General features: G+C 53.9%; 1 protein-coding gene across 1 annotated transcript; it reads left to right on the top strand.

The window, feature by feature from the left end:
* Positions 1-11,320: 11,320 nt before the first annotated feature.
* Positions 11,321-23,548, top strand: MYLK2 (myosin light chain kinase 2). Its single transcript, XM_044262348.1, has 13 exons — positions 11,321-11,372; positions 11,842-11,919; positions 12,028-12,355; positions 13,525-13,826; positions 15,385-15,490; positions 16,075-16,168; positions 18,417-18,526; positions 18,611-18,752; positions 21,130-21,200; positions 21,323-21,451; positions 22,014-22,166; positions 22,347-22,479; positions 23,458-23,548. Exons 1-13 carry the CDS (start codon positions 11,321-11,323, stop codon positions 23,536-23,538), a joined length of 1,779 nt encoding a protein of 592 aa, XP_044118283.1. The 3' UTR covers positions 23,539-23,548.
* Positions 23,549-25,690: the final 2,142 nt, after the last annotated feature.

Below are 25,690 nucleotides of genomic sequence, written 5' to 3'. Positions count from 1 at the left end.
TGTTGTACATTCACATGGTTCAGAATTCACAAGCTACAAAGGCGAAGTCCTCCACCTTTTCTCCCAACTGTTCAGTTCCCGTCGTCAGAGATAGTGCTGTCAGGCGTGCTCCTTTGCAGGGACAGTCACCATAGATGTATTTCTATCTCCTCTCTCCTTTAACTTTATACAAATAGTATCATGCTTTACAGTCTGTACCTTGCATTTTTCATATGTGTTCTGGATTGAATGATGTTCAGGCACTACCTTGGGCCTGTTCTGACTTCCCCCGACTGAAGTATGAAGCCTCTTAGGAGAACCTAGTGACAAGGAGGCAGACTTGGAGAAGAGTCTAGATCCTTTGCAGATATCCTAGACTAGTGACCTGAGGTTCCAAGGACTCGAGGACAGGTCAGCAACACCTGGTCTCCCACCCCCTCCTGGCCTAGCTGGGCCTTGGGGGCTTGTTGGCCTGGGTATCTGGTGAAACCTGTGCATCTCCTTGGATAAATCTCGACATTGCTTCCTTTTCAGTTCCCTTCTGAATCTTATCTGCTGAGAAAGTTCTTCATTGCTGAGAGTAGCAGTTAAAAAAGCTGTTAGCCACGTGGCTGGGCTCCGATTTCTGCAGAAGCAGGCTGAGTTACAGCGTGGTGGTGCGGATCCAGGTAGGAATCAGTCAACATTTTGAGTCCTGAGCTGCCATCTGCCTTGCAGCCTGCTGGGATGCTCAGTTTAGACAACATATAAAGTTTCCTGGATACGGGACAAACCCAGGCCTATGGAAAGAGCAGGAAGGTTAAAGTGTGTGGTACTTTGAGTGGTGACGAAGGCGTAACCAGGGAGCTGACATGTTTGCACCAACGCCAAGAATTCCAGGACAATTTGTTATCCAGCTGAAGCCAGTATAGTTGCTACAAAAAAAAAAAAAAAAACCTGGGGACAAAACATACTTTTGCCTTGTTTCCTTTGTCTTCTTGCATACCCACTCTATTTTCTAGTGCTGCCGTGAAGGATACGGACATTGAAAATGTCTCATGGTATTTGTTATTTTCGTTCTTGCAATAGAATAACAGACAGAGCTCAGGTCAAAGCAGGGCTCTTATGTGCTGAGGGTATCAGCTTCCTGAAACGGTTTGGCAGATGCTGACATTCCACCCAGAGAAACCATGGTTGGAGGGGTAGGAGAAACAGCTTAGAAAACTCTGGGTTTTATCAGAAAATATTTCACCAGACTTAATTAACCTTGACCTGAAGACATCAATTACCTTCTGCCTTGCCCTTAAAATTTTGTTAGCCAGAAAGGAATAAAAACCTGGCCTCTCTGATATTCTGAGACCCACGTAGTTATGGGACTAGTATCCTAGAACATCCCAGACAAGCATGTGGATGTGTTAAGAATTGTAGCCAAGTGCTGCTTCTCTGCTTGTTTTGGCACTAAAGCTATTCCCAGGTTTTCTTTCAGGAGCAAGGGTGGGAGATGTAGTTTTCAGTGGGTCAAGATACAAAATGGAGTCAGTGGTCTTAAGCAGTAATCTGAAAAACAGTTTGGGGCAGCATTTTTCAAGCTTGCTTGGTGGTAAGGAGAGTTGAAAATTCTCTAGCCTGACACTGACATGCTCCTACCCAGGAGCGTGCGCACACAGTCACGTCCTAGAGACATGCTGCTAAGTGACTAGAAAGTGACAGAATTCACTCTATGCAAAAATATTGGGTGGGTTTTACAACTTTTTTTTTTCAGTTTTTAAGGTAGGGTTTATTGTTAATTAAATACCATTCAGACAATACCTGGTAATAGGAACAAAGAGAAAAAAATACATCACTCACCTTGATCATGGTACACTTTGTATGATCTGTTTTTTTCTTGTATGAAGCTTTAGTCTGTTTCTTGACACTGAAGTGTTTTCTCTACACTGAAGAGTTTTTCTTACCACATTCATATACTTGCCTGGGATGTTCTGGTGTGTGTATATATATATATATATATATATATATATATGTGTGTGTGTGTGTGTGTGTGTGTTTCACTTAGCATAGTAGCAACTCAAATATATTTTCATATTACTGCGTACTTTGTAAATGCCAATTTTAACAGCAACATACTGTTCCATTGTTTTGAGTTTGCTTCTCCCCACTGAAAATGTTTTGCAAAGAATTTTTCTAGACTCTATTTATAGGACAGATTTTTTTCATGCCTCTTTTGTATCATGTCTGTCTCTAAACGAAATGTTTCAAACCATTTTCAAGCTTTGTGATTAAAATTTTAAAAGAAAATATAAACTCCTCCCAAAAGTATAGTTAATGACATGATCCTGGCATACACATTTGCAAAATGGAAAGCTCCTTTTAGCTGCCGTGATGTCCATGTTACCGGCCTCGTGCCTAGAGAAAGCGTTTACTGGCCTTTGGCAAAGCCTTTCTGGAGACAACTCTCATTATGTTATTTAAAGTCTTAGAACTCCGCGTTTTCAGACAGACTTACATAGTTGATTGTTGTCTCCAAGCCTTCAGATCAGATTTGAAAAGAGGACACCCTTTGTCTTTCTTAGAGTTAAGACAAGATTGATGTGTCTTTGGGAAGAGTAGGGGCAGGGAATCCAATCTGACTTCCGTCACTGACACACTGCGTGACTTGTAACAAGTCACTCTCCTTTTCTGGACTTGAGTTTCCACTTCTGTCAAATGAGGAGAGTTGGAAAGATCAGTAAGGCTATTTCAACTTGAGTATTTTCAGAATTTTTAACGGACCTTTTGTTCTAACCACACCAAGCCTACTTTCATATTTATATTTTTCTGTAGCCACCTGCTCCACCACTGCAAGAGGGCACCTCTAGGGAACTCTCCTGCCCCTGGATTACCATTTGAACTTCAATGAAGTATGTTGGAGACCAGTGTGCTGTCTTGTTGAGGACTTTCCAACGGTTGTTCTGGAAGCGGAAATCTAGCCCAGATCACTCCAGGGGACTAATCCCCGAATAATGTCCTCTGACACACACACATATTTTCTGATGTTTCTCTTGACCTTGGAACTGGTTAAAGACTGCACAGAATGTTCAGTGAATTCTTACTACTGCAAGGAAGTCCCTCCCATCCTTGGCTTTTCCAAGATGTGAGAATATCTAGTAGTGGTTTTTCTCTTGTTGGAGGCAGTTTAAGGACATCACGGTAAAACGGATACCTTGCCTTGTTGCTCTTCTGTTTCTCTCCACTGCAGTTTTCAGTGTTCATGGTCAAGGGGACTCGGATTGCTTTGGGTTAATTGTCACAAGGTTCAGGAAGAACACAGCAGTCTTTAGTGGATAAAACCCCGGATTAGGAATTGGGAGAGTGGCTTCAGGCTTTCTGACCTTGAGCATGTCATTTTGAATTCTCTGCGTTCAATTTCCTCACCGTAGAAGTTAGAATGATGTCTCTATAAAGGACCTTTCCTCCTGCTCTTTGGAGGACAGTTTGCTCCCAGCTTTAACGTGACCCAGAGGCACTCTGAGCAGCAACGGTGACTGTCACATTGGGCTCTTATTCTTGTTGGCTAGTGTGACTCAGTGTGACCACACTTGAGTCATATGCTCAGTATTAATTATCAGAGGGTATGTGTCACCGGGGGTTGCCAGAAGCCCCTGCTGTTTGCCCAAAGCTAACAACCTGACAGGACGGGGCCAGCAGCTGCGAGTTAACCACCAGCAAGAGGAGCAGAGAGACCTCTCAGAGACTCCGTGGGAGTTTGTGCAGGCAAGAAAGGAGAGGGATTTGAGTTGAGCCTATAGAAATCACCCTTACTGGCTGGAGGTTGATGTCTACACTGGAGGCTCACTGATTCTGACGGCTCATTAGCCTTTTTCATTCCCTTGTGGTAATTTGTTACAGCAGCAGTAGGGACAAACACGGGAAGCCACCCAGCACAGGCGCTCAGAGAGGAGTGGGAAGGGGCTGCCCATACCCACTGCCCTTCACGGCTTCAGTTTTTGTGCAGCTTCTTGAAATACTAGCTGTAGTCACAACTGAGCGTTTCTGCATTTTCCTCACCACATATGGAACATTCCTATTACTGAGAAGCCTCAGGAAAATGGGTAGGAATTAGGCTGCAAGCTCAGCAGCGGGCCTGGGGGGAATGTTCCCTGGGACAGCAGTCCTCTGGGGGCGTTCTGTGGATCCGCAGACCAGCCTCATGAGTTCCAGAAATGTGAATTCTCCAGCCCCATTGCAGACCTCCTGAGTCGGACCCTCTGGATGTGGGGCCCAACGATGGGTGTTCGAACAAGCCCTCCAGGGGACTGATGCATGCCCAAGTGTGAGGACCACCATGCCAGGAAAGAGACGTGCATGCAGGTCCTGAGAGACGACAGGTTTCCCAACTCGGAGGCTCTATGGGCTGGGGAGCCAGCAGCCATTCTCTCCCACGGAAGCCAAGCAACAGGGGATCTGGGGGGCCAGAACACCATTCTCTGCAGCTCCCTGGGGTGTCACCTTTGTGAGGTCTGCCCGTGTGACACGGGAGAGCTGCCGATTCGTTGAGTAGGTATTTACCTCCCTAGCCAACGCTCCATTACCAGAATAAAGGAGAGCAGAAGGCTTTTCCATGGGGCCTTCCAAGTAGTCATATGACAGATGAGGAAACTGAGGCTCCATGTTTAAATGACTGTTCCCAAAGTCACATTGCTGGGAGGTGGCAGAGTGCGGATCCAGGTCTGTCTGCCCTCGGGTGCCCTCTGCCCCGCACCAGGTGCATCCCTTAAGCAGAGCCAGCTGTAAGGGCTGGGCTTGTTCAGGGGCTCCTGGCTCTTTCTGGAGCTGGAGGACGCTTGATGAGAGACCACCCCCACCCCCACCACATCGGGTGAAAAAGAGATTGTTTCTGTCTACTTCCAGGACCAGCAACTTAGGACTTGGGAGCAAGTATCCTGTGAAGGTTGCATTTGGAGCTGGAGCCCTCACTCAGCTCTTAGCCTTGCAATGGGGAGCCTCCAGCAAAGCGTCCCAGGGGCTGGGAGGCAGGTTGTCTCTCCCCACTTCCACCCAGCAGGCATGTCCTCAGACCGTGCTGGAGGCTTGGGTTCCTGTCAGGGAGGTGGCAGCTGCCAGTCAATAAAGTCACAAGTCTTGGCAGGACTGAATGCTCGCCAGGGTAGGTCAAAGGGCCAGAATGTGCTTTGCCACAGCCCCCTCCTGGTTTGGACACCCCTGGCCATCCCAGGCACGGCCGCTCCTCGCATCCCCCGGTTCTTATGGGGACCCAGTTTAGCAAAGGGACCTCAAGTTTTATAAATAGCTCAATGGCAGCCAGGGAAGCCATCCTGTGCAGCAGGACAGAACATGCATTCCCCGCTTTTTGAGCCATTTCCTGGGCTCACGTGACAGGTGTATCTCGTTGTGCGAAGTTGAATTCCTTTCGACTCCCAGGTCTCTACTCGGGACTTGGGTCTTGCTTTTACTCTTCCATGTGTCTGTGTTTGTCCCCTGCCCCCACTGGCCCTGCCCTCCTGAAGTGGTGCTTCCAAGTCTGCTCCTGGGACGTTTCCTGTTCTTGGAACAGCTGCAGCAGCCTGGGGTACCCTCCTGCTACTTGATCCTATAGGGAGGTGTCCAGTGGCCCTGGGTAATTTTCAGATGACCTTGTTCCTCTGACGTCATTACCTGGCTATTTTTGGCTTTGCTGTTTATGCTGCAGAGTTGGGCTGAGATGGGGGAGAGGGAGAAAGGGGAGGTTTCCCATTGTCCCGGGGCCCCTCCAAAGTGGGAGTCCTTGCTCTTCAGCACTTACAGAGCACCTGCTGAATGTTGAGCCCTGGGCTACCAACCTGATGACGAGGTCTCAGTCTTTTTCACTCACTCACGATTTCACTCTCCAGTGGGCATTTAGTGGTATGGAGTTGTAATTAAGCAGGAGAGCTCGGGAGCTGAACTCATGGAACTCAGGAGGCTGGTCTGCGGGTCCACAGAACACCCCCAGAGGACTGCTGTCCCAGGGAACAATTCCCCCAGCTAGGGTTTACATTCTGATGCCCCTGGAACCCTCTCTTGGAAACCTTGAGCAAATTATTCCTCCGTGCCTCAGTTTCCCCTTGGAAATGGGAGTGAAAGCAGTATCTACTTCATCAAGTTGTTCTGAAGATTAAGGGAGTTAGTATGGCACATGGTAAACACACAATAAGTATTCATGACCATTACTTCATGATGGCACCCCTTTTTGCACTAGGTCCTTGGGATACAAAGTTGATGGACACGATCCCTGTCCTGAGCTGGATCTGGATCTAGATCCCCAGAGCCCCAGATACTAAGACCGGATATACTGTCCGCATAACACGTCAGAACACCCATCATGTGTGCCATTGTACCCTAGCTTGTAGGGGCATTTCAAAGAAATGAGGTGAAGTTCTTGTCCTGGGAGAGCCGCAGAGCAGTGGTTCTCAACCCCAACTGCACATCAGAATCTTCTGGGAAGATTCAAAATATACCAGCATTCTGGGATGCACCTCCCAAAGATTATGCTTTCAGTAGCCTGAAGTCAGGAGGGGTTCAAGCTTCAGGGGTTGTAGAAGCTCTCCAGACATTTCCAAGGTGCCCGGGGTTGTGGGAGAAGCACAGTCCAGGCTCTAGAGGCTGGAAGAGCTTACCTGTTGCACCAGCGGACTCTCTCAGGAGGGCCCCGAAGCTGACCCTCTGACTTGGGGTTCTCATACTTGGATGTGCATGACAGCCACCTAAATGTTGGTTAGAAAGAGAGAGTCCTGGGGTTCCCTTCTAAAGAGGCTTCACTGAAAACAAACTGGGCACTGAGAAAGTTGGCCAGAGCCATGCCTTCATCCAAGAAGTCATCACTGACCTGCAGTCCCAATTCATGCTGTTTTTATATCTCTTGTAGCGTGTGCCACTTTCTGTCTTGAAGTAAAGAAATCTGTGCACTTATTGATACGTTTCCAATTTTTAATCCACTCAGAGTCACAAATGGTCATTTCAAAAAAATTGGAAGAACCAAAGAATAAAAACCATCTCTACTCCCCAACTTATTAATATGTGCATTTATATCCCTCCAGACATTCTCTCATTTTCTTAATAAATGTTTTTTAAAAAAAATTTATGTATTTGAGTGAGAAGTGAGCGAGAAAGCAGAAGCAGGGGGAACAACAGAGGGAGAGAGGGAGAAGCAGGCTCCTCTCCGAGCAGAGAGCCCAATGTGGGGCTCAATTCCAGGATCCTGGGATCATGACCTGAGCCGAAGGCAGACGCCTAACCAACTGAGCCATCCAGGCACCCCGTTAATAAATGTTTTTAACAGCAAAAAAGGATCCCACTTCATGAATGACTTTACATTTTTCACCAAAAATGTACCATGTGATGATTCTATCGCTATCCTTCCTCATCTCCATGTCCCCGAAGTGACCACATTAGCCCTTGCCACAGATTAGAGCATTCAGTAAGCAATCCATGATTTCAAGATGGATCAGGTGTTGTTTGAATTTCCAGAGGGATCTTTGTTCAGTTTGCCACACAGAGTGTCCATAGGCTTACCAGCCTTGGAAGGAAGGACAGGGTCTTCCCTAGGCCTTACCCAGAGGATTGAGCCCCGGGCTTAGTGGCCGGAGGTGGGAGTGGGCAGGAGAAAATAGTCCTGAGTGGCTCCCATGTCAGGACCACAGGAAAGATGTGAGGGCAATTGGCAGCTCTCTTTGGAGTCAGAAAGGTTACTCAACTCCCTGGATTTTCCATCACAGCCGAGCAGGGAGAGGGTTAGGCCGGGAAATGTCTTCTCTGAGCAGGGCCTTTTAAAGCCTCTTGGCTGGGTCAATTTCCTTCCAGGAGCCAGGGAAGCAGTGCCCGGGGTGAAGTTAACCCCTCCACTCCCAATTAATTCTCCCAGGGATGGGTGAGCCTGAGAAGCCAGGCTTCTGGAATGCAGAGCCATCCAGGGCATGAGGCCTAAGGAGCCGTGAACTCTGGCTGGAGAAACCTTCCTTCTGGCCTTGTTAAATCCAACAGGCATAATTGCGTCCTGCTGACCTTAATTCCCCTGGCGGGTTTAATTGGTCCTGGCATTGCCCCACTTCCTGCCCTGCCCCTGTGGAGGCAAAGAGGGCAGTTGCACAGCTGGTCCAGGGCGGGAGAGCCCCGTTTGAGAGGTGGGCAGGGTCTCTGGCAGCCCCTGGCTGGGAGGAGGAGGTTTCCCCATGCCCCTCCCCTGTGCCTCCAAGAGAGCGCTGAGAAGAAGCCCGGGGACTCCCAGGGAGCAGCTGGCCCGGCTGAGCTTAACCCCGGGGCGGGGGAGCAAGCTGCAGGCAATCCCGTGGATCCGGAACCAGGCCAGCCTCTCATCCCAGCGGGAGGGACCGCGGAGGAGCCTGCCGGGACAGCTGAGCGCTCTACCTGGGATGTCCACCACATTATCTATTACAGTATGGACTGTGCCAAGCACTGTCCATACCGTGTGCTGGCTGAGTGCTCCCAGCCACCCTGGGAGGGGCAGTGGGGCAGAGTGGTTCTGAGCTGAGCTTCAAAACCCAGCTCTGTGAGTTTGCCCCGTGACTCAGTTTTCCTGTCACATCTGTGAAATGGGGAGAAAACAGCTGCCATATCTACAACACTTACTGTTCTAAATGCTTTATATACCTCTCCTATGAGGAAGGTGCTCATACCAGATAAGTCAAGCGTTTGTCCCAGCTTTGATTACTAGTCTCAGAGCTCCTTAACCCCTACTCGGTAGGTGTGTTGCCACAAATGCCACGAAGTTGCTTACCCCCCGGGCCTGCCCCACTTAGTAAGAGCTTAAGAAACCTTACTTAATGTGGGAACCATAAAATTCCCTTTTCTCAGCATTAGCTTCCGCACTTTAAAGTGGCCTAATCCTTGGCCCCGCAGTCCTCTGTGAGGATCCAGAGAGCTGGGTAAAGCCCTTGGCAGAGTCAGGCCTGGCCCCAAGGGCGCACTCCCTAAATACAGGCCGACAACCGTGGTTAATAACAGGGGAATGTCAGCGAGGGCCATCGTACCAGAGTAATCCCACAAACTCAGGCCAAAGCCTTGCTAGTCAGTCGCTTACTCACCAAACACTGCCTGGCAAGTACATTTTGTGCTGGGGACACACGCATGCGAGCGTCACAAAGCCCCTGCCCTCCAGGAGGTCCTGGAACCCATCAGTGGTGGGATCAGCCTGGAGGAGGGTGCAACATCTCACCCGAAACCAGAACGTGCTGCAGGAATGAACAGATAGAGGGCCAGGGGCTCCCCTGAGCAGGCACGAGAAGAAGCATTTCAACCCTCAGAACGCTGTCAGACCCTTTAGGGGGCACCAGGTGGGGAGGGACGGGTGAGACTCAGGCTGGGAGATTTTAGGGAAGAAAGAGGACATTGGGCTTTGAAGAAGGACATTTCTGGCTCAACTCCCTTGTGGAGTGACTTTGCACACGTTACTCTCTTGATCCCCCATCTTCATCTAGGAAATAGGATGGAAGCTCCCCACAGAGTTATTATCAAGATGAAGTTTTCAGACAACGTGCATAGAGCTAACAGCAGAGCCTCCAAAAAAAAAAAAAAAAAAAAAAACCAAAAAACGGGAGCTCCTTTCCCTTAGGAGAGGCACTGCTCTGTGCCTCAGTCTCCCCATCTGTAGTAGAACCTACCTCAATGGGTTGTTCTGAAATTCACATGAATGAATCTACCTAAGAACACTTGGAACGAATACTAGACCAGCGTTCATTGGTATTTTTGCTCCCCAGGAGAGGCAGACTGTCACCTGGACCCAGAAGGAGGGAACCAGAGGTGAGGAAGGCCAGGAAGGGCAGGAAGTCATCAAGACTGGGGAAGGGACCCTAACATTGGTTTTTGCTAGCCTCTACCACCAACAAGATCAACATTTGCTCACTTAAAAAAAAACTCATTCATTTCAAACAGTATTCCATTCACATACTTCACGGTGCCAATTAAAAAAAAGGAAAAGGGTGTGCTGTGACAGCTCCCTCCCACCCGCGTTCCTCAGTCTCTTGCTTATTATCTGAAAGAAATTCTTATGTGTGTAAGGTACAAGTTTATGTATTATTGTACCTACTACCCCCTTTTGCCCAATGAATAGCATGTTCTACTTGCTGTTCTGCACATGGCTTACACTCCCCCCCCCCTTTTGCAGGTTGCCTTGTATCCTTTCATTTTCGGCATCCTCAGTCTTGTTCACAGCTACGTAATTTTCCTTTGCTCACACTCGCTGCTTTCTCCGGTCATTTCCGCCTCCCTCCCTCTGGGGGCAGGGGTGGTGTGCTCCACGTGAGAGTTCTGGTGGAGGCCCTGAACCCAGACGCCCCCTGCAGAGCTGTTTCCAGAGCATTCAGCCCAGCCAGTTCTCAAAGCCCCCCTCAGAGACAGGCTCTGGGCTGGCAGCCCCTGCAGGATGGAAGGCTCTTTGGATCACACATCTCCCCATCCCACCTCAGCTTGATCACCTCGGGCTTGAGTAGCCCCCAGGTCCCCACTATGGTGAAGGATCCTCAAAAAAGACTCTCCACCAGCACCCTCCCCTTCAAAGCAGGCCAGCCTCTGTCTTCCCAGGAGTCCAAGAAAAATTCATTTTCAAAAGAAAAGGCTTTCAGGTCCATGGATATGTTGAGCAAGTGCCCCTGGGACAATTTCTTCCCCAAAGTTGCCCCCAAGCAGGTCCGGAGGTCAAGAGCAGGGATCATGGGCACAGAGCTGGGCAGTGGGGTCAGAGGGATTATCCCTGGGGCCTGTGTGGCTCTCACCAGCTTCTGGGCAACCCCAGGAGTCATGGCGCACAGGTGGGCAGAGCCAGCGTCCAGCCTAAGCATGTTCTTGTCCTCTGGCCCTGCCGGGGAGCTCCTCTTGGGCCAGGCCCCCTGCCCGATCCCGTCCAAGCCAGTGATACCGGGGGAGGCCTGGGGATAGGCTGCTCCCTCGGGGGCCCAGTGGCCCCCTCCCTTTTCTCTTCCTGCTTGTTCTAACACTACTCTCCCCCCTCCATCGGTCTGTGGGAAGAATGCCGTGTCCTCTGAACGGGGGCCAAGAGTGACAGGTGGTGGCAGTCCGAGCTGCATGGCCCCTGGTGTAAGAGATCCTCTCCTCCGTCCCCGCCTCCCCTGCCTGCACCCCTGCCCCCGCCTCTGCCCACCCAGCCCAAGCCCTTACAACTGCCCCAGGAGTGCTCCTGGGCAGCCGCTGCAAGTCAGGCGGCCACCAGGTTGCCCCTCGCTGCTCCAGGTACCTCTCTCTCCCCTCAGTCAGCTGGCCCTGGCTCCGCTCAGCCAGACAAGAAGAGAATCGGACAGCCTGACACACCTCACTCTTCTTTCTGCAGCTAGAAAGACCTGAGTTAGACAAGCAGCAGCACACGCCTCCCTACCTCATGGCGACAGAAAACGGAGCAGTGGAGCTGGGACTCCAGAGCCCACCAACAGGTGCCAAGCTGGGGCAGGAGGCAGAGGGAGGAGCCTGGGAAGGGGTGTTTGACTCAGGGCTGGGCCCATTCCTCAGCGGGAGTTCTGTGCCCCAGGCCTTTTGGTATGGCGCATGAAGGACCCAGAAATGAGGACGATCTCTGGGTAAAGTTGGGCTGGGTTGAGGGCCGACATGAAGCCCTCCCCGGAGGGACTGGGAAAATGAGGAGCCTTGTGCAGGGCACTCACACACCTAGGGCAAGCGATGGTGGGGGCATCAAGGTGCATTTGAGGACCCGGAGCCTCCCACGAGGGCCTCCAAGGCCCTCAGCAGCCCATCTCTAGAACCCGTGGAATGGCCCCAGAGCCTCAGTGGGATAAACATTCACAAGCTGCTGCCTAGGTGGGGACTTGAACCCGGAGCTGGTCTCTGGCCAGCCTGGCTGGGGGAGGAGGGAGAATCCTGATTGGGATCCCACTTCCTTTGCAGACGAGACACCTAAAGGTACAGCAGGTGAAGGACCTCCGGCTACAGAGAAAGAGTCTGGCCCACCCGATCCAAAGAAAGGTCCTGGGCCCCCAGATGAAAAGAAAGAAACTGGCGCCTCAGACCCAAAGGGAGAAGCTGGCCCCCCAGATGCAAAGAAAGAACCTGGGACCCCACATCCAAAAAAAGAGCCTGATCCACCCACCACGAAGAAAGACGACAAAGCCGCTGCCCTAAAGAAAGAGGATGGTGCGGTGGGCCAACCCTCAAGCAGCAGCCCGGGCCCTGAGGGAGAAGGCAACCTGGGTGCGGGGCCTGCGGAGGGCAGTGCTGGGCAGCCGGCAGCCCTGCCCCAGCAGACGGCGACAGTCGAGGCCAGCGTCAAGAAGCCCGATGCCAAGCAGGAGGGCCCCGGAGAGCCCAAGGTACACAAGAAGGCAGTGGAGGGCCAAGCAGGGGCCAGGAGGGGCTCGCCCGCTTTTCTGCACAGCCCCAGCTGCCCTGCCGTCGTCTCCAGGTGAATGTCTCCCGTCGGGCGGTGGGGAGGGGTCTGAGGCTCTGTCTGCAGCAGGTGCATTTAGCTGCTCTGTCTCGACCTCATTGCCACTGTGTTCCGTGCTAGATTGGGCAGTTCCGATGTTTAGCATCTGTCCTGGGCATTGGCTCTCCTACGTTGTGCCCCTGCAGAAACCAGGACTTGGTGATAGTTCACAGACACCTGGAATGTCAAAACAGAGAGGTCCTTGAAGATCTCTTCATGAAGCATCTGGAGGCGAAAGTCTCCCTTGCTCCTTGAACTTGGTTCTAGCCGAGGGCAGGACTGAGATTTCGGGAGGAAAAGATCTCCGTTCTTCTTACTATAATATGAAACATGACTAATCATCAGATTGATAGAACATTACTAATGCTTTCCTAACCATAATATAGCACCAGTCTTATGAGGCAATCTGTTAGACGGACCTGAATGCTAATCACATGAGTGATATTAGCGATATATTGTAAACCATGATACTATCACTGTATCAGGCTGAATTATGTATTAATATCAATTAATACATTGGTATCACTGATTAATCAGTTGCATTCCCAGTTTGTATGAATCAAGAGCTCCATAATCTAACTGTAGCCCCCTCATGATTAACCAAAACAACAATCCTATTAGTAGATATTAATGATGTATTAATGCATCGATCGTCAAGAGAATGACCACAGACATGCATGGTATTTTTTTTTAATTTTTATTTTTTATAAACATATAATGTATTTTTATCCCCAGGGGTACAGGTCTGTGAATCGCCAGGTTTACACACTTCACAGCACTCACCATAACACATACCCTCCCCAATGTCCATAACCCCACCCCCCTCTCCCAAACCCCCTTCCCCCCAGCAACCCTCAGTTTGTTTTGTGAGATTAAGAGTCACTTATGGTTTGTCTCCCTCCCAATCCCATCTTGTTTCATTTATTCTTCTCCTACCCCCGTAACCCCCCCATGTCATGCATGGTATTATTAACATCCCTTGATCTCGTATGAAGTGCATTTGGGGTGGCAGTGGGGACAGGGTTTGGGGGGTGGTTGTATCAGCTCCAGATTGCAGAAGAGGTTCTGGAAGCATCGAGGCTTCCCGGAAGCAGAAACAATGCTGTGGTCATTGAAGGCATCACCTCTGGGTTCTCACATTCTAGGCCTGAGGATCTGCCCGCTAAGAAGCCCCTGAGTGATGCATCGGAGCTCATCTTTGAAGGGGTGCCTGTGACCCCCGGCCCCACGGATCCCGGGCCAGCCAAGGTAGCAGAAGGAGGGAAGAACGTCCTGGCAGACAGCCAGAAGGAAGCAGGAGAGAAGGCTCCAGGCCAGGCTGGCCAGGCTAAGGTGCAAGGGGACACCTCGAGGGGGATCGAGTTCCAGGCTGTTCCCTCGGAGAAATCGGAGGTGGGGCAGGCCCTCTGTCTCACAGCCAGGGAGGAGGACTGCTTCCAGATTTTGGGTAGGCCAGGGGCAGGTGGGGGCTGGGGAGGGAAGGGGGCTCCCCAGGTATCCCCATGTCTCCCTGTTTAGAGGACTGTGCTGCTCTGAGCCATGCACATCTCTAAGAAGTATAAGTTCCTAGTCCCTTTTGATAGATGGGGAAATGGAGGCTCAGGGAAAGGGAAATGGAGTGAGTGCCCTAAATCCACAGCTAGGACAGGATTTGAACCTGTCCAAATAGACCCACTTCGGAGTTCACTGTTGACTTACTTCTACTTTGCCTATAAAGGGGTTTAGGGAAAAAAAATCAGACAGGTTTTGGAGGAGCACCAACTCTCTAGACAGTGGAATTTGAAGTCAGTCTGTAGAAGGGCTCAAAGGCCAGGCTTTGCTAGTTAAAGGGCATTCTGGAGTGGGTGGCGAGCCATAGAAGGTTCATGAGCTGAGGAGCACAGGTGCCTGTATGGGAGCAGTGACAAAGGAAGCTGGGCACGTGAGATGGGGCAGGACCGTGGAGTGGCCTTAACTGGTGATCAGACAAGGGGCTGGGTGGTTTGGTGATTTATCCAGCGGGCAGCAGGAGCCACCAAGCATGAGAAAGCTTGGGGAGCAGGTGCATAGGGAAAAGGTCTGGGTGGGGGTGCGGCAGGGCTGGGGGTGGGGTGAGATGGGGTCAGAGGAGCCCAGAGTGTCCTGACACCCCCTCCTCCAGACTGAGGTTCCCTGGAAGCCCAGGCAGCCTGCACGGCCAGGGGCACAGTGCCACCCAGACAGGGTGGGAGGGCCTGGCGGCTGGGCGTCAGCCAGGAGCCTTGCCTCTTCCCCCAGGCATCAGCAGAGGCTTTTGCCCCGCCCCCTCCAGAAATCACATCCTTGGGGTGACGGGACCTGAACAACCTCCGAGGGCTGTCAGATTTATCACCAGCCCTGCTTCCCTGCTGCCTCTTGCTATTTATAAAGAGGTTTCCATTCCCGATGACTCAGCCTGCGAGCCGCCAGGGCCCGCTGTTCCCCGTGGTTGCCGCTAGGTGGCAACCTCTCCCTACCAAACATCTCGAGTCCCGGTCTCCTCCCCTGCCCCCCAGCCCCCGCGCCCGCCCTTGGGCCTTGCCCAGGTTGGGCAGCCATTCCAGAGAACAGGCCAGCTTGTGGTGTAATTAGAGGGGATGGCAGGCAGATCCTGTCACCTACCCCATCGTTCAGGCATCACATTCCACCATTATCCTGCCCCCTCCCCTCCTTTTTTTTTTCTTTAATGGAAATGCAGAAAGCTTGGGATGGAGACTTCACATGTATCATGTGGGAGGGTCTGAGAAGTCCAATCAGCTGTCCCCATTGTTGTGCCAGGAGACGCTGAGCCCCCTCTGACAGAGTCCCAAGGCCATTTTGTGTGTTGGTGGCAGAGCTGGAACTGGAAACTGGGCCCCCTAGCCCCTATCCTGGAGCCAGCTGTCCCCCAGGTATCACTTGGTGAACTTCCCTGGATGGGGCCCCGGCCAGGCAGGAGGGGGTGGTGCTGGGGTGCCTCGTCCCCTGCCCCTGGCACTGACTGTGATGGCCCTGCTCTCTCTTCACAGATGACTGTCCGCCTCCCCCAGCCCCCTTTCCCCACCGCATCGTGGAGCTGAGACCTGGGAATGTCAACAGTCAATTCAGCCTGAACTCCAAGGAGGCTCTGGGCGGGTGAGATCTGGGACCCGAGTCCCTGGCGTGTAGGCAGGACAGTGTCAAGCCCCAGGGTCTCACCTCTTTCTTGTGCAAGGCCCAGACACACCCCAACTGGACACCATCTACGCGGACACAATTACTTCTGTGTGGTTACTTACTCCCTCGTACGCAAGCTGTCACATGGATGATTCGCACTCATGACTCTGTCTCTCACACAGACACACCGCTCATCATTCAGTATTTCCTGTAGGAAACCAACAGCATTTTCCCATCTGTTTCAGTTTCATGCACCACCCAGATCCCCTCAAAGTGCTTCATAAAAAGCCCTCCAGGTGCCTTCCCCTGGGACCCAGAGCCCCAAGGCCCATGCTTACTACAAGGCTGTGAGCTGTCAGGGGCCTGCCTGTGGATGAGTCTACCCGTCCTGTGGCCATGGTTGGTGTGGTTCAGCCACTGTTCCTGCCATAGAGCTCCTGACTTTGACCGGAGCAGGTGTCCCAGCTCACAGAGGGGAACCCAGACAGGAGCAGACTGCAGGCCCCCTACTTCAGCCCTGGGCCCCTGGGAACCCCCTCACTCCCAAACTCTTCTCTCCTCAGCGGCAAGTTTGGAGCAGTCTGTACCTGCACAGAGAAAGCCACAGGCCTCAAGTTGGCAGCCAAGGTCATCAAGAAGCAGACACCCAAAGACAAGGTAGTAGGGGCTGGGGGGCAGTAGGGTTACATGAGAAGGAGAGGGAGTTCTTTGAGTAGGTACCTCTCACCTCCCTCTGCCCATATGTCTGCACCAGGAGCTTGGTGTGTGAACCTTGATGCGCTGAGGATGTCACTCAGATAGACAGATGGACAGACGGACAACCCTGCCACAGGGACCTGAAGCCCCCACCCATAAACAAGATACCTCAGTTGGTGAACTTATCCTTGGGAATTCCCCTTCTAGGCCCAGGACGTTCCTGCCTTCTGTTTTTTTCAATCCAGAAAACACTGATGAGCACAGGCTCTGGGCCAGGCCCTGCGCTGGGCACAGTGGGTAGGGACCGGGCAGGTGTCCCAAAATGAAGTGAATATGGTTTCTGCCCTCAGGGGGTGCCCAGGTAATCAGGGCTGGTCTAGAGCTGTGCCTCCACACTTGGCCTGGGCCTGGTTCAGAGGAGGCCGAGGGCAGTGCTTGTTTAAGGAACAAATCAAAGAGTGAATGAATGAGTGAAGGTAGACAGAGGCTCATGGGGAATGAGGGGGTGATGACCACGTAGCCCCCTGTTGTGGTAAGGGCTGTAGCTCAGGAAAGCTAGAATGGGGGTCACTCGGGGGTGAGGCAGGGGTCAGGTGGGGGTCAGGAGGGGGCTGTGGAGGGGCTTGCAGTAGGCCAGTCTCTCTCCAGTAAAGGCTCGAAGGAGGAGCTGGAGAGGCAGGGCAGGGGGCTTCAGACTAAGGGGACTGTGAGAGAGAAGGCCAGGAGCGACAGAAGTCTGTGGGGGACCCTTGGGTAGAGGCAGGAGAGCTGAGAAGGGAGCTTGTGGGCATTTGAGGCAGAGACACAGCGCGTGCGGAGGTCTAGATCCTGGGAGGATCGTGAGGAGAGGCTCAGAGCCCTGTGGCGCTGCTTCTCCATCATCGCACATCAGGAAGGCGTGCGTTTTCCATGGTGACTCTGCCTTTCTCCGGCTTCCCGCTGGACCACGGGGTCCCCGGGCCTCTCTCAAGAACCTGGCTCTGGAGCTCTGTAGATGCTCCAGACATAGGTGCTGTGAGATTAACTGGAGTCAGCTCTTGATGAATGAATTAGTGAGTACTTTTTCTGGGCCCGTTCGCTGCCCTAGGGGCTCGTGAAGGGGCAGTGAATTGTCAGAGTCCCTGCCCGCCCGGGCCGACACGCTCAAGACGGGGGCAGAGAACTCAGCAGGACGCACACAGGAAGGGTGACGTCAGGACCTGAGCGGTGCCAGGAAGGAGAATAGAGCCAGGGAGGGTACAGAGAGCGTGGGGGCCGATGGGGGCCGCGAGGATAGGGTGGTGAGCTCAGCCCTGTCTGAGGAAGCGGCAAGTGGAGTGAGATGTGAATGAAGGAGCAGCATCATGGGCAAAATGGAAAAATTGGGGCAGTGATGTGATGCTGGGCGCTAAGGGGATGGGCAGGGGTGAGAAGCCCGATCTGTAGCATTTGGCAATTCCCCTGGTATCCACATTCCTACCACGGCTGACTTCAAGCTACCGTTGTGACAGCTGGTGTTCACCCTTTCTCAAAGTGACAAATAACGGCAGCTCAGGTCAGGAAGACAGTGGTGGTGGAGCTGGTGAGAAGTTCCTGGATTTGAACTCTACATGGATTTCCCAAGCCTGGGTATGGGAATGGGAGGAATCTGGGATGGCTCCTGGCTTGAGGTCCTGCACACCTGGGCGAGCGGGCAGGCCCTCTTGCCAACAGGCAAGCTGAGGACAGCTCAGCGGTGGGGTGGAAGCCATGGCAAGGGTTTCATGTGGACCTGAGAGAGGCAGGAAGTGTCTTAGCCGTCCGAGGGGAATGGCCAATAGGCCTTGGGAGCTGTGGGTTCCTGCAGTTCAAGGGTGTGCTCAGAGGTGGACATGTGTATTTGGGAATCAGTCACCTTCGCAGGGATCAGCCACGTCCTGGGACTTGAGGAGAAAGCCCAGGGAGAGAGTGCAGTCGGGAGAGCAGTGAGTGGCCCTCGGGCACCCCAGTATCCAGTCGGGAAGAGAAGGGAAGAACTGGCAAAGGAACGGTGTCCTGGCCAGAATGACCAGGGTACAAGGACACGGGCTCCAGATGGGGAGAGATGGGAGACAGAGAGGCCGGCAAGGAGGGGGCCAAGCGGTGGGGTCCTGGCCGGGCCTGACAGGTCCGATCCAGGGCAGAGGTACAGAGGGGTCAGGGCAGGGAGCAGGGACACTCAGCTGATGGCCCTGGCTTCCCCGCTGCCCAGGAAATGGTGATGCTCGAGATCGAGGTGATGAACCAGCTAAACCACCGCAACCTGATTCAGCTGTACGCGGCCATCGAGACGTCGCACGAGATAGTCCTGTTCATGGAGTAGTGAGTGCTGGCCGTGGGGCAGGGGGCCGGGAGGGGGTGCCAGCCAGCCCGGAAGCAAGCCTGCAGAGGGGTCTGTGCACACAGCATCGAGGGCGGCGAGCTCTTCGAAAGGATCGTGGATGAGGACTATCATCTGACCGAGGTGGACACCATGGTCTTTGTCAGGCAGATCTGCGACGGCATCCTCTTCATGCACAAGATGCGGGTCCTGCACCTGGACCTCAAGGTACTGGGGCCTCCCGGGGGGGCTCAGGAGTCGCAGTGGACCCCCTGAAGCCAGGGTCGCCACCGGTGGTCCCGCCCCCCTCCCATCCGGCCTCTCCCTCCCTCTATCTTTCTAGCTGCAGAGGGTATATTGAGGCTTCCCGAAGTACCAGGAGCCAGGGATCCAACAGAGAGGAACGAGACTTGGTCCCAGCTCTCAGGGACTTGTAGCGGAGTCCTGAGCACACGTCCTCTGTCCTGGGAGCCCCAAGCCCGGCGCCTCACGCCTATAGCTCGCTAAGGGTTGCTTAAGGGTCCACGTGGGGCTGGCCCCTCCCAGGCGCTCTGAGCGTTGGTTCCTGTGTCCCGCAAGGATCTGTCGGGGGCCTGCTTCACGGCAGGCAGTGCTCGAGGTGCTGGAGACCCAGCAATGAGCAAAGTAGACAAAGATGCCTGCCCTCGAGGAACTTAGGCTCTAGAAGAGGAGTCCGGAAAACAAAGCTGTGTAGTATAGCAGCAACCTGCGTGAGCCAGGCACTAGGAAAATCGTTCCATGAAAGAACATTTCTGTCCCTCCTCTGACCTTGCTCGGTGCCTTGCACGGAGCCCGTCAGGGAGAGCCCAAAGGCCTTACACATTTGGTCCACCGTACACATAAGGTGGCCGCTGCCTGGGGTGGGCAGCCAGTCGCTGTATGGGGTAGGTGGGAGCAGCAACAGTGCGGGGGGGCTCATGTCTCCAGGACGGTGGCCGGGCCAGTAGTGAAGCCGCAGTCTGGACACTGAGGGGGGGTTACCACCCACTGGCCTCGTGGCTAGTACTGACAGGTCCGATCCAGGGCAGAGGTACAGAGGGGGCAGGGCAGGGAGCAGGGACACTCAGCTGGTGGCCCTGGCTTCCCCGCTGCCCAGGAAATGGTGATGCTCGAGATCGAGGTGATGAGCCAGCTAAACCACCGCAACCTCTGATAAATGGGTATCACACTCCTCTGCTGTGCTCAGCCACCCCTCTGTGGCTGCACGCTGTGCTGGGCACGGGTGTCACTGTAGGGATGACAAAGGACACACCCTGTCCCCTGGAGCCTCCAGGTCAGTGGCAGAAACAGGCATTCCTACAATAGGTCCTTTTAAACCACGATGAGCGTGATGAGAAGCCTGTGAGAGCAATGGGGAGACAGACAAGATGAACTTGAAGAAGTGGACAAGGGCCGGAACCTTGGGGCAGAAGCAGGCCCGGGGCTGGCCCATGCCGGCTCTGTGCTGGCTCCGGGTCAGAGCTGTTCGGGGCGTATGCGCCTTCTGACGGCCCACGGGCCAGGTGTGCAGGTAGCATCCCCACGGACACATGAGGAAGCCAGGAGGGTAAGGAGAGGGGTTTCCATGGGACAGCTTCACGGCAGGGAATCTAGGAGTCCGTTGTCATGACCAAGGGCAGAGGTGGTGGGGGCTGGCACCAGTGGCCACGGCGGAGGGAAGGGAGGTGGCCAGACGATGGGTACGTTCTGAAAATGGGGCCAACCTGATTTGCTGCTGTGGGATGGGGTAGGAGACAGGGAAAGGAAAGTGTAGGGTGACTCTGGAGATTCTAGACGGAGCTGGCATCTGCCCACAGTGTTGGAGGCTTGCCATTGGCCTGTGAAAGCCAGAGCAGGGTCCCCAGTTAAAACACAGCATCCTGGGTAGAAGCTGTCTTAAGCCTCTTTATTCTAAAATGTGTTTTTTCAGGATAGCCATACATTTCTCATCAAAAAGGGTCTCATGGTCAAGGAAGTTGGGTGAACTATGGCCGTAAGACCCTTCCCAGGGCTCCTCAGGAAGCCTTGTGTCCTCCAGAAGGAGGCTTGAGTCTGTCTTGTTCCCCCAGAAGATGGTACCCTGGGACCTTTCTGGGGCCCAGCACCCAGCTCAGGGGACAGTAGCGACACACACCAGGTGCCGTGTGGCCACGTAGCTAGGGTTTCTGGGGTTTTGGGAGGTGTTGAAGATTAGGAAGGCAGGCTTGTTGTGCAAAGTCTCCTGCCTTTTAACCATGGTTAACTACTTAAAATGCTTCTGCCTTGCAACATCAGATTAGTCCTGTGTCCCTCTGTTACCTGGAGGCCCAGAGCAGGAAGGGACTGGCCTCTCAGGAACATCATTCATAAACTGACCTGTGACTCCTGGGTTCCCAGGAGCCTTGACTGAGCCCTTACTCAGTCAGACACCAGTGGGAGGAACAAGGAGGCCAGGAGAGGATGATTCCTACCCTCTCAGGGCGTCAGGGTCCTCGTCTGTGCCTGGAGCAGGCAGTCTGGGGGTCTCTGACAGTCTGCGCAGAGAGCCTGGGACTTGGGTGGACCTGGGTGGGGAGGCAGAGTGAGCTGGGTCAGAGGTCAACCTGGGCCACCCCCTTCTCCTCAGCCAGAGAACATCCTGTGCGTCAACACCACGGGCCATTTGGTGAAGATCATTGACTTTGGCCTGGCACGGAGGTACCCTGTCGATGGGTGGGGAGGGCAGGGCAAGCCTCTGAGGTGGGAGGGGACAGGGGAGGTGCAGAGGGTGCGGTGAACGGGCTGGGGGTTGCGCACTGAACTCTTGCTCCTGCCCTCAGGTATAATCCCAATGAGAAGCTAAAGGTGAATTTTGGGACCCCAGAGTTTCTGTCACCTGAGGTGGTGAATTATGACCAAATCTCTGATAAGACAGACATGTGGAGTATGGGGGTCATCACCTATATGCTGTGAGTCCTGAGGGAATATGGCATCTCTGTGGTGGGGGCACATGGGGGAGGCAGCTGAGACCAAAATTGGACTTGGGGTCCTGGTGAGGTGGATTCCATGCCCCTGCTCCCTCAATCAGGGTTTTGCTGGGAGAGGGCATGCTGGGGAGAGCCAGGAAAGGGGAACTTTGTACCCATTTTGTAGATGGAGAAGTGAAGGGCCCTGAAGGCATAGTGTCCTAGTCAGTGTTCCTAGACAGCAGAACCTTGATGACCCAGGGTGGGGGCAGAGGAGCAGCAGACATTTTTGTACCCTTTTATCCCTCTTCTTCACTGTAACCCTGGGAAGCTGGGATGATTATGCCCATTTTACAGATGAGAAGAGTGAGGCTCAGAGAGGGGAAGTGACTTGCCTAAGGTCACCCAACCAGAATCAAACCCAGGTCTGTCCCACTCAAGAGCCTGGGGGTCTTTTCAGCACATGGTGCTGCCTCCTAGAATCTGCCTCCATCCCTTGAAGCCCCAGAGGTGACACAGTGTCTCCAATCTTACCTCCCTGCCTCCTGACATCCTCTTTCTCCAGGCTGAGCGGCCTCTCCCCCTTCCTGGGAGACGATGACACAGAGACCCTAAACAACGTTCTCTCTGCCAACTGGTACTTTGATGAGGAAACCTTTGAGGCCGTGTCCGATGAGGCCAAAGACTTTGTCTCCAACCTCATTGTCAAGGACCAGAGGTGAGGCTCACTTGAGGACACAGACCCCATGTGTGCAACTCCAGTGTGTGTGTGTGTGTATGTGTGTGTTTGTGATTGTACAGGCATGTGCTGGCAGGGCAGGAAGAAGGTCGGGGCCTTCTGCGTTCTGGTGCTTCCCAGGCATGCTGCCTGCCTTCACCACACTGCCCCCTCCCACAGGGCCCGGATGAGCGCTGCCCAGTGCCTCGCCCACCCCTGGCTCAACAATCTGGCAGAGAAAGCCAAGCGCTGTAACCGACGCCTTAAGTCCCAGATCTTGCTTAAGAAATACCTCATGAAGAGGCGCTGGAAGGTACCACTGGATGGGGTGGGGTGGCGGGAGGGGCTGCCGGCAGGAAGAGCTCCTGGCAGATCCCAGGCCCCACTAGCCCTGCCTTGGCAGTTCCTATGGACCAGGCCTAGCCCTGTCTGGAAAACAGGGTTGGCTTTTCTCTTTGTCCTGGGCTGGTTCCTGTCCTGGATCGGTGACCCTCCACCCTGGGGAGGGGTGTCCGTTTGAGGCTCAGGCACAGGAAAAGATCTCTGACCCCATCACTGGCCTTTTCCCTTCATTTTACAAATATTTATTGAGCATCTATTCCTTCTAGGCACCGGTAGTGTACAAAAGAGACAAGGATTTTAGTCTTTGTGAACTTACTTTGGATAGAGGGTAGGGAGTTATGAAAAGGGTTAAGGAAGTGCTCTGGAAAGAAATAAGCATGGTCAGGAGTGCCAGGAGAGAGGTTGCACTTCTAAATAGGGTGGTCAGGAAGGGCCCACTGAGAAGGAACATGTGAACAAAAAACCTGAAGGATATGAGGAGTGAGCCATGCTGGTATTGGAGGAAGAGTGTTCCAGGAAGAGGCAACAACCTGTGCAAAGGCCCTGAGGCACAAGCATGGTTGGCAAAACATGACGAAAAAGTAGGAGGCCAGTAAGGCTGGAGTGGGATGGGCAAGGGGTGAAGGGTGATGAAGTCAGAGAGGAATGGGAGGCAGGGGGTGGAGGGACTTGTTGGCCATGGTAAGGGGCTTGCGTTTTAGTTGGAGCGAAATAGGAACCATTGGAGCATCTAGAGCAGAGAGGTGCTCAGGTCTGGCTGCCCTACCTGTGGAATGAAGGAAGGAGTCCTGAAGCCATGGTGTCATAGCACCTCCTGTGGCCATTTTGGGCACTGCACCCTCCCCAGCATCTGGCCCTTGGAGAATGAAGGAAAACTTAGGAGGAGCTCAGCTGCACCAGTTTTTCTGCGCCCCGAGGCTAACCGGGATCCTTCTTCCTCCTTCCTCAGAAAAACTTCATTGCTGTCAGTGCTGCGAACCGCTTCAAGAAGATCAGCAGCTCGGGAGCACTCATGGCTCTGGGGGTCTGAGCCCCAGGAGCGGCTGAAGCCTGGACGCAGCCGCACAGCGGCCGGGGCTGAGGCCACACAGCCCAGAAGGCCAGAGCAGACGGGCCAGATCCCCAGGGTGGGCTGGCTAGGACAAGGCTGCGCCAGGCTGGGAGGCTCGGGGCTCCCCATGACCCCGCGCAGCGACTGCTTCCCCGACATGAGCCGCCTCAGATGTGGCCTGAATCGATCCTGCTAATGCCTCCCCAGACAGAGCCCCCGGCCCATCAGCCACAGCCCAGATGTCACAGGCCCTTGTTCCCTCCCCGGCTCCCCCTTTTGGAAATTGCTGCCCTGGTGACTCCTGCTTGGCCTCACCTGGGGCATCCCTGGCTTGGGCTTGCTCCTAGCTGGAACGGGAAGGCTGGGGGTCCCAGCATGTGGGGCTTCTGTGGTTGTGGATGGGAGGCCCTTGGTGGGGCAGGAAGGCAGCAAGGCCAATTCCTGAGGCCCAGCTGCCAGGGGAGACAGAGCAGGCTTTGTGAAAGAGGACCTCCATGCCCCCGCCCGCCTCCCCACTCCCAACAGATAAGGCCTAGCACACACCAGCTGGCCCGGCCCGGCCCCCCGCCCACCTTCCTGACGACCACCAACACACAGGAACTTGGTGTGAGAGAAGGACGCCCAGCCCAGGCCTGGCGGAGGGGGAGGGGGAGGCCTGGGGGACAAGGAGACCACCCCCGAGCTTGCCTGAGGGCCAGGCGGGTCCAGCTCAGCCACAGTGGGCCCTCATCCTCAGGGTCACTCATGGCCTCAAATCATGGGGTCAGCAGGCCCCGGAGGAGTGGGAAAGCCATCGTCCCCCACCTGCTCTCAGCTTGTGCCTTGTAAATAAATGTACAGGTTGGATGTGGCTTTCTTCCGCTTATGTGCATGTGGACTTGGGTGAGGTCAGAGGGAACCACTGTTCCCCCGAGCACTGCTGGGGGATGGATGCTCCGGGGGGTGGAGCTGAACTTCAGGGTGCAGCATGATGGCTCCCGGTGTGGTCCTAAGGAGCCAGGCTGCCCAGCCCAGGATCTGGGCAAATGGCTTCCCCGCTTTGGGCCTCAGGTTACTCATCCGTCACAGCACCTTCCAACATGCATAGGGTGCTTACTGGGTAGAAGGTTCCCTTTAAGTGCCTTTGTGGGTATTAACTCATTTTTCTCTAGCAGCAAGCTTATGAGGTGGACGTTATTATTATTTCTATTTTTTTAAAGATTTTATTTATTTATTTGACAGACAGAGATGACAAGTAGGCAGAGAGGCAGGCAGAGAGAGAGGAGGAAGCAGTCTCCCTGCTGAGCAGAGAGCCCAATGCGGGGCTCGATCCCAGAACCCTAGGATCATGACCTGAGCAGAAGGCAGAGGCTTTAATCCACTGAACCATCCAGGTGCCCCTGTTACTCCTATTTTATAGGGGGGAAAACTGAGGCTTAGAGAGGGGAAGGAACTTGAAGGCTATTCAACCAGGCAGAAGCTGGAGCTTGAACTCTTGTCTCCCAGGGCAAGGCCCTGCGCACGAGCCCACCCAGCTTCTCAGCAGAACAAGGTGTCGGCAAGATGGCAGAGCGCCCAGGTAGAGCCAGGTGTTCGGGCAGGTCTGTGGCACATTTGCCGGACCTGCAGGGATGGGGAGGGTCTCCCCCAGAGGCCTTGGGGAGAGAGCTGTTCTCCCCTCTTTCCCACAGGCCACAGCGGGCTCTGGCCCAGACTCCATCTGCTGGAGATGTCAGCCAGAGGGTGGAAAAGCCTGACCGGAAAGGGCACAGCCTTTCTGGCTATGAGGACAACTGAGTCAGAATTGGGACTGGCCTCAATGGGGCAGCTGGTTGGCCTGCTTGGGGTGAAGGGGTTCTAGCGGCCGTGACAGCAGTCGCATGCATTGAGGGCAGCTGGGTACCAGCCCCGCTCCGGCTCCTCGTGGTCACGATCACCAGGGCTGCTCACGGTGATCCTGCCCGGCAGACGTGCTGTTAGGTCCATTTCTCAGATGGGGAAATCAAGCTTCAGGGAGATTAAGCCACTTGCTTAGGGACGTACAGCTAGTTACTGGCAGAGCCAGGACCGGTACCCAGCCAGTATGGGTCCAGAGCCCCTGCTCTTGACTGCTGCACTGCCTGCCTCTTGAGAAATCCTGGACCTGACCACA

The sequence above is a fragment of the Neovison vison genome, chromosome 8 (assembly GCF_020171115.1).
Source record: "Neovison vison isolate M4711 chromosome 8, ASM_NN_V1, whole genome shotgun sequence".
Lineage (NCBI taxonomy): Eukaryota > Metazoa > Chordata > Mammalia > Carnivora > Mustelidae > Neogale > Neogale vison.
Note: the sequence above shows the minus strand (reverse complement) of the source record. Positions and strands in the feature narration are given on the sequence as shown.

Coding starts and splice junctions, on each gene's coding strand:
- MYLK2 (XM_044262348.1), top strand. CDS start 11,321: ATGGCGACAGAAAACGGAGCAGTGGAGCTGGGACTCCAGAGCCCACCA. Junction 16,169..18,416: donor AGCAGACACCCAAAGACAAG/GTAGTAGGGGCT, acceptor CCCGCTGCCCAG/GAAATGGTGATGCTCGAGAT. Junction 22,480..23,457: donor TCATGAAGAGGCGCTGGAAG/GTACCACTGGAT, acceptor CTCCTTCCTCAG/AAAAACTTCATTGCTGTCAG.